This window comes from Saimiri boliviensis, chromosome 14, assembly GCF_048565385.1.
Source record: "Saimiri boliviensis isolate mSaiBol1 chromosome 14, mSaiBol1.pri, whole genome shotgun sequence".
Lineage (NCBI taxonomy): Eukaryota > Metazoa > Chordata > Mammalia > Primates > Cebidae > Saimiri > Saimiri boliviensis.
In genome coordinates, this window is record NC_133462.1 from 58,703,661 (window position 1) to 58,714,382 (window position 10,722).

Below are 10,722 nucleotides of genomic sequence, written 5' to 3' on the forward strand. Positions count from 1 at the left end.
GGCGGTGCACCCTGTGAAATTACACGTCCGAAGATTTGGATTTGATTTTCAGCCCTCTGCCAGTCAGTCTGCCAGGCACTTTCATGTGACAAGCCTTAGGCGAGTCCCTTTCTGTCTCTGTTTCCCGATTCCTTCACAGGGATTTATGTGGGCCTTAAGTCCCACTAAGAAAAGATCCCTCTTCCAGCTCAGTGCCTGCTTTCTTGGTTTGACTTGTCAATCTGGATTTGAATACACCTTTGGTTTTGGATTGACTCTATTACCTCTCCTAGAAATTAACACACAAAACTGACAGCTGATGGACAAGATGAGAAGCAGTTTTCCAGAATTCAAATTGAACTTAATACTTTCTTACTAAAAGAATGCTCAACTCAAGGGGACACAGCTCACTCGTTTTGACTTCATGAGCTATGGCAGGTAGAGACAACTTTTTGAAAATACACAGCTAAAACTGTCCGTGCTTTGAATGCTAGACAAGTTTTTCAGAATACACAGCTAAAACGGTCCCCGCTTTAAGTGCTTTAGCAAAACAAAAAAGGCTGTGAATACCCAAGATCAGAACGCCTCTCCCTCAGCGGGGGATCCCAGTTCCTCATCAGCAAGGAAACAAGGCTTGATGGAGAACGAGTGTGTTCCAATTACAGAAGCAGGCTTCAAAATGTGGATAATGAGAAACTTCTGTGAATTAAAAGAACTGTTCTAACTCAATCTAAAGAAACAAAGAACTTTAAAAAAAGGTTTGACGAAATGTTAACAAGAATACACAATTTAGAGAGGAATATAAGTGAATTGATGGAGCTGAAAAACACAATACGAGAACTACGTGAAGTATGCACAAGTTTTAACAGCCGAATTGATCAAGCAGAAGAAAGGATATCAGAGGTCGAAGACCAACTCGATGAAATAAAACAAGAAGACAAGATTAGAGAAAAAAGGATAAAAAGGAACGAGCAAAGTCTCCAAGAATTATGGGACTATGTGAAAAGACCTAACCTACGCTTGATAGGAGTACCTGAATGTGACGAACAGAATGAATCCAAGCTGGAAAATACGCTTCAGGACATTATTCAGGAAAATTTTCCCAACCTAGTAAGGCAGGATAATATTCAACTCCAGGTAATACAGAGAACACCACAGAGATATTCCTCAAGAAGAGCAACTCCAAGGCACATGATCGTCAGATTCACCAGGGTTGAAATGAAGGAGAAAATACTAAGGGCAGCCAGAGAGAAAGGTCAGGTTACCCACAAAGGAAAGCATATCAGACTTACAGCAGATCTCTCAGCAGAAACCCTACAAGCCAGAAGAGAGTGGGGACCAATATTCAACATCCTTAAAGAAAAGAACTTTCAACCCAGAATTTCACATCCAGCCAAACTAAGCTTCATAAGTGAAGGAAAAATAAAGTTTTTGCTGAATAAACAAGCACTCAGATTTCATCACCACCAGACCTGCTTTACAAGAGCTTCTGAAAGAACCACTACACATAGAAAGGAAAAAACAGTATCAGCCTTTCTAAAAAATACTAAAAAGAGCATCAATGAAATGAAGAATTTACATCAACTAATGGGCAAAATAGCCAGCTAATATTAAATGGCAGTATTAAACTCACATGTCATTATTAATTCTAAATTTAAATCAACTAAATCCCCCAATCCAAAGACAGACAGCCAATTTGAATAAAAAACTAAAACCCATCAGTATGCTGCATCCAGACCCATCTCACATTTAAGGATACACAAAGACTCAAAACAAGGGATGGAGAAAGATTTACCAATCAAACAGAGAGCTAAAATAAATAAATAAAAAGCAGAAGTTACAATTTTTGCCTCTGATAAAATAGTCGTTAAAGCAACAAAGATCAAAAGAAGCAAAGAAGGACATTATATAATGATAAAAGGATCAATGCAACAACAGGAAGAGCTAAAGATCCTAAATATATACGCACCCAATACAGGAATACCCAGACATACAAGACTAATAAAGAGACTTAGACTCCCACACAATAAGAATGGGAGACTTCAACATTAATATTAGACAGATCATTGAGACAGAAAATTAACAACGATATCCAGGACTTGAACTCAGATCTGGAACAAGTAAACGTAATTAACATTTATAGAACTCTCCACTTTAAATACACGAAATATACACTCTTATCAGTACCACATCATATCAACTTAGAAGTTTAAACGAAATGTTGGTTGGCTCCTTGTTTGTTATTCTCTTCCCTCATTTTCTTTTATGTCTCCATTATAGGCATACCCATATTTAGACTGCATTCTAGCCCGGGCAATAAAGCAATACCCCCATCCTCTCTCCCTCTTCCTCTTCCTCTTTCTTCCTCTTTTTTATTCTTTTCCTTATAAAAAAAAAAAAAAAAAGAATGGGGACAGGCAGCCAGGGCACAAGGCCAGCCTCTGGGTTCCTGCCACCCGTGGACCCCTAGCCATCACCATCCTAGGCCTGCCCAGATCTGGGACACTGTGCGCATGGACACCTGTGAATATGGCAGGACCAGGAGACAGAGAGTTTGATTCTCCCTGGCCACCAGCATCTGAGATTGGGAGCTTATGAAGCAGTCCTCAAACTAAGGACAGCTGTGGCACCAGGGTAGGGGGCCCATTCTGGCCTTTTCACCCCGCTTCAGACAGGGCTCCCTTAACTCCAATCCTGACCCTCCTAGCTTTCATGCCCAGTGCCCGAGGTGGGCAGATAACCTCCAGTAGTCCCGGGCAGTGCCAGATCCCAGGGAGTCTTTTCTAAAAGATGTCAGTCTCAGCGGTGGCTTCCCCATCTGCTGGCTCCAAGTCCCTTGATGACTGTTCGGGTCTGGATTTCCCACTGAGGGTTAGGCTGAGGCTGAGGCTGAGAGTGGCGGGGCAGCTGGAGCGGGTCAGCAGCGTGGTGTGGCGGCTCGAGAGGCTCCCGTTGGAGAGCCGCCGGAGCATCCGGGGCTGGGGACCCCCACAGCAGGCAAGGTGACGCAGGGGCCACGGTAGCAGGTGGCTGTTGAAGCCCATGTAGATCCAGGGGTTACAGCAGCTGCTGAGGTTGCCCAAAAGCATGGAGATGGTGGAAGCCACATTGGTGGAATCTACCAAGAGAGAAGCACAAGAAGCCTGAGAATGATAGCTCAAAAGGACCTGCGAGAGCGTCCAAGTGCCACAGAGGAGGAACGGATGAGGAAACTGAGTCCTACAGAAGAAAAGGGAGTCACTCAGGGTCCTATAATTAGAGAGACACAGTCGAGACTTGAACTTGGGACTCCTGGCTCCAGAGTCTTAACATGCTGATTTTGTTTGCTTTTGTTGTGTAAACGCAGGGTGAAGGTAGGAGCTGAGGTTTGCTTCAAGTTTAATTGAGAAGAAGAAACATTGTCAGGGATAGGATCAGCCCAGATAGGAGAAACTGACTTTGTTCCAAAAGCTAGACCTTGAGTCCCCTAATGGATGTAGACACAGAATGAGACAACTTCTGTGAAACAGGCAGGAAAAATAACCAAGTTTGGGCCCTTCCATCTCCATCCCCACTAAACATCACAGATCATGGATTCACACGGCCCTCTGGACTCTGTCCCTCTCTATCCCTTGGGGCAGGCCCATTCATTCTATATTCAGTCACTGAGTGTGGGCACCGACTCTACCTGGCCTTGAACTGGGGACCTGATGGTGCAATCAGTGGAGCCTGACTGCCCTGCAGACACCTATGCCACCATTGCCACCTGTGGCAGATCAGGCAGCTTCTATGCACTGGGCCTCCAAGCATCCCTTTCCAGACCAGAATGTGCTCAGTGTTCTTAGATTGCGCCCAGGGAATGCACTTTCCAGCAGGGAAAAACTAATTTCTCTGTTGGGCAGTCAAAATGTGAGGATGCCAAGGCTGATAAGTTCCTTCCAGACAAAATATTCTTTCTGAAGACTAAATGAGACCCTCATGCCAACAGGAAAGCTGCAGGGATGAGCCATGGCCTCCTGCTAGGTCTGCCTTGGTTATAGCTATGGCATAGGTGCTATGCTGAGTCATCTTGCTCTTCAGTGGAGGTTGTAGAATCACTGAAAGCAATTTCAGAGCTGGAAGGAACCTTAGAAGTAAGCTTTCTAGTTTTTATAGCACAGTTAATAAGAGCTGCAACCCGAATCCAGGTCTTTCAGCTCTAAGGTAGAGATCCTACATCCCACCGGAGCTCCAACCAGCAAAATAGAAGGTAAAGCTCAAGTGTCTACTCTGCAAAGCACGGGGAATGCTTCGGATACACTGGTTCCTCGTGCAAGTGTCCCAGGGGTGTGCTCATGGGTGTGGCAAATCATGGCTCAAGAGAAGGGAAGACACAGGGTGAGAACATTTGATGGACGGCATGAGTCATCGGGATGGGAAGCTGAAGGTATCTGGGCCTGCATGGAACGGTTCAGGGAACAGCAGTGAAGGCAGCGGAAAGCGCCTGGAAGTGCAGGAGGGATGATCCAGTTTGGATGTCGGCTGGGTGCAGGGGCTCATGCCTGTAATCCCAGCACTCTGTGGGGCCAAGGTGGGTGGATCACCCGACATCAGGAGTTTGAGACCAGCCTGGCCAATATGTTGAAACCCTGTCTGTAATAAAAATACAAAAAAATTAGCCGGGCATGGTGATGTGCGCTTATTATAATCCCAGCTACTCCGGAGGCTGAAGCAGGAGAATCACTTGAACCCAGGAGGCAGGAGAATTGCTTGAACCCAGGAGGCAGAGGTTGCAGTGAGCCGAGATCACACCATTACACCTCAGCCTGGGTGACAAGAGCAAGACTTTGTCTCAAGGTGGGAAAAAAAAGATGAGAAAGAAAGAGATATAGTTTGGATGTTTGTGCCCTCCAAATCTCACGTTGAAATGTAATCCTCATTGTTGGAGGTGGGCCTGATGGGAGGTGAATGGATCACAGGGGTGGACCCCTCATAGATGGCCTCATGGCATTTCTTCGGTGATAAGTGAGTTCTCGCTCAGTCAGTTCACATGAGATCTGGTTGTTTGAAACAGTCTGGGACCTCTCCCTTCTCTCTCCTGCCTTCTCTTGCCATGTGATACACTGGCTTCCTCCTTCACCTTCTGCCATGATTGGAAGCTTCCTGAGGCCCTCACTAGAAGCGGATGCTAGCCCTATGCTTCTTTTTTATTTTCTTTTTGAGACAGGGTCTCATTGTGACCCTCAGGCTGGAGTGCAGTGTGTGATTATGGCTCGCTGCATTCCTGACCTCTGGTGCTCAAGCAATCCTCCTACCTCAGCCTCCTAAGTAGATGGGACCACAGGGGTGAACCGTGCACCACCACACCTGGCTAATTTTTTTAATGTTTAGTAGAGCTGAGGTCTCACTGTATTTCCCAGGCTGGTTTTGAACTCCTGGAATCAGTTGATCCTCCTGCCTCAGCCACCCAGCTTACAGGCATGAGCTGCCACACCCAGTCTGGCAACATGTTACTTGTACAGCCTCCAGAACCGTAAGCCAAAATAAACCTCTTTTCTTTATAAATTTCTCAGTCTCTTGGCCAGGTGCAGTGGCTCGTGCCTGTAGTCCCAGCACTTTGGGAGACCTAGGCGGGCAGATCACCTGAGGTCAGGAGTTCGAGACTAGCATGACCAACATGGTGAAACTTTGTCTCCACTAAAAAAACAAAATTAGTAGGGTGTGGTGGGTGCATGCCTATAATCCCAGCTACTCAGGAGGCTGAGGCAGGAGACTTGCTTGAACCTGGGAGGCGGAGGTTGCGGTGAGCCAAGATCACACCATTGCACTCCAGCCTGGGCAACAAGAGTGATGCTCCGTCTCAAAAAAATAGAAAAAAAGAAAAAAATTTTCACAGTCTCAGGTATTCCTTTATAGCAATGAAAATGGACTAACACAAGGGACAAGCCTCAAAAACAAACTCAGCCTCCTTCCGTTTTGCCTGGGTTCCAGCCTGCTCCCTAGTTAATGTGTAACTACAAGCTGTGTAACTACAAGATTTGGGAAGTGGCTTTGGCTGAGGAGACAGCATTCATCCTGTCTGCTCCGTTGATGCACATTTAGTGTCCAGATGAAGCCAGAGACAAAGGAGTTCCACAGGTTCCTCCATTTAGGAAGTGTCTGTTTGGTTTGGCTCATCTGAGCCAGGCTTTGGTAGGGGCTGGAGATGTGCCACAGAGGACGTGCCACAGGGAGGTGCCAGAGTCAATGGAGGCTGTGCTTCCCAGCCCTTGAGGGTAGATCTGCCACACCCAGTCCAGGCCTCCAATGACTCCTGCCAGAAACTCAGCTGATGGTCAGGGACAGGGGTGGGTGGGGACGAGGAAACAGGGAGGCTCCCACCAAAGCCTTGGGACCAGGGGCCAGGAGGCCGGCATGCGGTGGAAGGGAACTGGGTGTACTGGAAAGCAAGTTTAGAGTAATGAATTTCTGCCCCAAGGACTTTCATTTATCTGGGAGCTCACTGTCTGTTAGATAACCCTTTGGGACAACCCACTGTCCCATGCATTCCTTGCCCAGAGATGCCCTTGGTGAGGGGCAAATCACTCTACGCAAGCAAGGGCTGAGGTGTAGGGGAACAGGTTGATGGCAATGGTGGATACCACAGGCAAGCGGAAAAGTCTGCACTGGCTGAGTGACAGGAGCACCATCTTCTCAATAAAGGAGCAGATGACCAGCTCACCCCTGGTGCCACTGGCTAAGCCACAGTGTTGGGAGTAAAGCCACGACCTGGATAAAGCTTGGCCCATAAAGACCTCAATTCAAGCTTGAGCTCTATCTCTTACTAGCAGTGGCATTTTGGACCAGTTATCTTACCTCTCTGAGTCTCAAGTGACTCAAATGTAAAATACAGAAGAATGCCACTCCTTGATAGCAGGAGGGCTGAATGCGCCTGTCCCTAGGAAACCCTCCTTCCTTCTATTCTGTGCTTGGTGAGAGCAGGGAGGTCTCTACAGTTGGTTAGAATTAATATGCCCATTGCTTAAAGGATAATCTGCAAATCGTCTCCTGCCCAGACTGATGTCAGAAGGGCAATGAGGAAGGGATACACTGGAAGTTTGGTATTACTTTTGCACTTCTCTTGCATGGTTGTGTTCAATTCATGAATGGCTCTCCCTATTTCATCTCTCCCCAAAAGCAAAGCGTTTGGCTTGAGCATGTCCTGGGATGAGCAAACTGAGATTAGAAACAACACGGCAAAGAAAGGGGATAACTTCCTTGGGGCAGGTGGGAACTGGTAGCCTGAGACTGCTGGTTAGTGAACTCTCAGGAAGCTTCCAGAAGAACCTGTGCACCGGTCCTGCCTAGGACACTTGCAGGCTGTACCCACTATACGTCCTGAGCTATGCACACTGTAAGATGCACTGTAGGGCACAATCGCCCCTCTTCAGAGCCAACCAGACAAGTCAGCATGCAGTTGTCCTTGTGCCTCACTCCTGCTTAGGGGAGCGGCAGCAGCTGTTCTGAATGCTGCTGTCTCACATTTAAGCTGCCCAGACACCGCCCCAGCCTTCCTGAGAACAAGTTCATCTCTAGACACCCAGACCATCAGCCACTGTCTAAAGCTCAGGAGGCTGCTGTCTACCACACCCCAGAAAAATGATGAGCACCAGGCCTCCCGTGTGCTAACCAGAGCACAATCCTCTTAGAGGTGCCCATTTTGTTTTTCACGCAGAAGAAAAGTCTCCCTCCTTTTAGAACCACTTTTGGGATCAGGGTTATTAATGGGGTTGAGGAAAAAGACAAGGAGACGGAAGACCTGGGCTTTATTCTTCACTTTGTCACTCCCTATCTGTGAGGCCTGGGGCAAGTCATGGTTCGGAGGCAGGAGAACAGTAGAGGGAATCGGAGGCTGGATAAAAGGCAGAATGAGTAGAAGCAGAGGCAGGATAAAGAGGAGGGTGCAGAAGTTGAGCCAAAACAAAAGTTATATGAAGTGAGTCAAGAGCCCCATGGTTGGCTGGATCCAGACCAAACCAGTAAGGGGCAGCTCCTCAGAGACAGGCATGTGTACTAGAGAAAAAGTATCTCTAAAATGACCCCTTATGAGAATCAGCTCATTAAAGCTCATGCATAGGTACTCATAGCATGCATGTACTTAAAACTATGAGATGCAGGCCACGTGCGGGTGCACAAGGGCCAACGTAACTAAGCAACCCACCTATCCAACAAAAAGCAGACACTGGCTAAAAGATTAGGCAGCTGGGTGAAGAGAAAAGGAACATATAAAAAGATCCAAAGCACACCAAACTGACGCTGATCTCATTTCACAGAGGTCAGCTCACTCTCCCCTCTCTGAGAGTGTTACTGAGCTTAATAAACTTTTGCTACTTTGTTATTTGTGTTTGTCACAACCAGTTCTTTGTCTGTGGCACTAAGAACGTGGGACTTCACCACATTAGCTAGTAACAGTTACTCTCTGAGCCTCCATTTCCTCATGAGTAACATGAAGAGGATGAGCTGGAAATTTCAGGGTTTTCATGTGCCAACCCTAATTAACTGGAAGTGTCTGTTGAGAAGGAGCTCAAAGTCACGTCCAGGTACGGGGGCGGGGGAAGAGGCTGAGAGAGCAAGTTCATGGGCCACAAATTGCTATCATTCTATTATTTTAAATCCCATCTAGCTAACTGGTAGTTGGTGGCCAAATGTGTGCTAATGGTCATATTTCACTGGTACCACAGAGCATTTTTAAATTGTTAGTTACCAATTTTTTTTTTTTTTTTTTTTTTTTTTTTTTTTTTTTTTTTTTTTTTTTTTTTTTTTTTGAGACAAAGTTTCGCTCTCTTTACCAGGCTGGAGTGCAATGGCGCGATCGCGGCTCACCGCAACCTCCACCTCCTGGGTTCAGGCAATTCTCCTGCCTCAGCCTCCTGAGTAGCTGGGATTACAGGCACGTGCCACCATGCCCAGCTAATGTTTTGTATTTTTGGCAGAGACAGGGTTTCACCATGTTGACCAGGATGGTCTCGATCTCTTGACCTCGTGATCCACCCGCCTAGGCCTCCCAAAGTGCTGGGATTACAGGCTTGAGCCACCGCGCCCAGCCTTTAGTTACCAAAATTTTTAAAGCTGGAAATTTCACATAAAAGATACTGACATGGCATCGGTAGGCTGAATGGAAGTCATAACTGCCTCTTTTCCTGTGGAGCAGGCACCATCTTTCTTAATTGCCCCACTAGTTTGTCACCTGCCTGGCCCTGGGAGGCGTTGTAACCTTGCCCTAATCCCCCACCGTCTCTTTCTGCTTTCTCCCACCTCACTGCCCCCACACAGACCCCATACTTGCCTTCATGAAAGGCATTCTCGTCCCACACGGACCACATCTGGACACTGAAGAAGGGAGCCCAGCAAGCGATGTAGGCCAGCACGATGACAAAGGTCATCTTCACTGTTCGGATCTTGGCCCGTGAGATGGTGCTGATGCTGCTGACCCGGGATGGCAGCCCCCGAGTGGCAGCAACTGGGGCTGAAGGTGAGCGTCTCCAGCTCCCTCCTCCTACCCGCCGGGCCTGTGTCTTGACTTTGAGGTTTTTACAGATCTCGTGGCAAATGAGGCTGTAGCAGGCCGTGAGTATGGCCACTGGCAGGACGAAGATAGCCAGAGTGGTCCAGGTGAGGTAGACCCGTGGCCCCCAAGGGAAGCGGAAGTCTGCCCAGCAGTCCAGCACCCCCGAGCCCTGGGTCACCTCCTTCAGGGAAAAAATGAAGACCTGAGGGAGGCTGAGGATGGCGGCCAGCAGCCAGGGAGCAGCGATGAGCGGATAGGTGGACTGGCTGGGCTGCTGGAGGCTGCGCAGGGGGTGACAGACAGCCAGGTAGCGGTCCAGCGTCATGGCCAGCAGCATGTAGGTGGAGGCGAACATGCTGAGCACCTGCAGGTACTTGACAGCCCGGCACAGGAGGTCAGGGCCCTGGAAGCGGAAGGTGATGTCCCACAGCAGCTGGGGCAGGACCTGGAAGAGCGCCACCGCCAGGTCTGTCAGGGCTAGGTGCAGCACGAACAGGTGCATGCGGGAGCGCTTGCGGCCCAGCTGGCCCAGGGTTAGCAGCACAGCCAGGTTGCCCCCGGTGGCCAGCACCAGGACAGTGGCCAGGACTCCGATTTCCACCTTGGCCACCTCCTCATCCCGGCCCAGCCAGGGTGTTGTGGCATTGGTGACAGAAAGGGTGCCCCCAGGGGTGGGGTTGGCATTAAGCAGAGGCCCAGAATCCATGGGCAAGGTCTGCTGGGGGTGAGGGGGGAAGGATGGAGGGAGGGTGTGGATGCAAGTGGAGAGGTTTGGTGGATAAAATGGAGTGGCAAGGAAAAGGTTGAAGGTGGAGAGAAAGAGAAATGTGAGAACGACAGGGAGAAGGCTTGCACACAGGTGGAAATCGTTCAGAGGACAGGGATAGAGAGGAGGAGGGAGGATGAGATAGAGAAGGAAAAAATGTGGCTGGGATCGCCAATCCCAGTGCGGAGAGGGGACCCAGGAGAGAGAGGAGGGGGTCAAGGAGATGCAGAATGAAGACCGGAACAATCAGGGAGGCTGTGCAGAGTGAGGCTTCTGGGGAAAGAAGGCTGGGGAGCTGCTACCAATCTCAAATCCACCTCACATTCACTTTCTCCAAACTTTTCTGGAAGCCGAGAGCGGAAGCCCTCAGCCTGCTTGGAGGCGGGCGCGGTCCGGGGCCGTCGGTGTCGCGCTCAGGGCTGGAAGCCCCAGCCAAACCCTTGCGCTCTGCCGGGTGAGTAGCGGCGGGAGC

At 48.8% G+C, this 10,722-nt stretch overlaps 1 protein-coding gene across 1 annotated transcript; it reads right to left on the minus strand.

Annotated features, from left to right (window-relative positions):
* Positions 1 to 2,383: 2,383 nt before the first annotated feature.
* Positions 2,384 to 10,722, minus strand: AVPR1B (arginine vasopressin receptor 1B). The gene is made up of 2 exons (XM_003930448.3): positions 9,263 to 10,722; positions 2,384 to 3,097 (listed from the first exon to the last, which is right to left on the minus strand). The coding sequence occupies exons 1-2, from the start codon at positions 10,188 to 10,190 to the stop codon at positions 2,763 to 2,765; spliced, it is 1,263 nt and encodes a 420-aa protein (XP_003930497.1). The 5' UTR covers positions 10,191 to 10,722; the 3' UTR covers positions 2,384 to 2,762.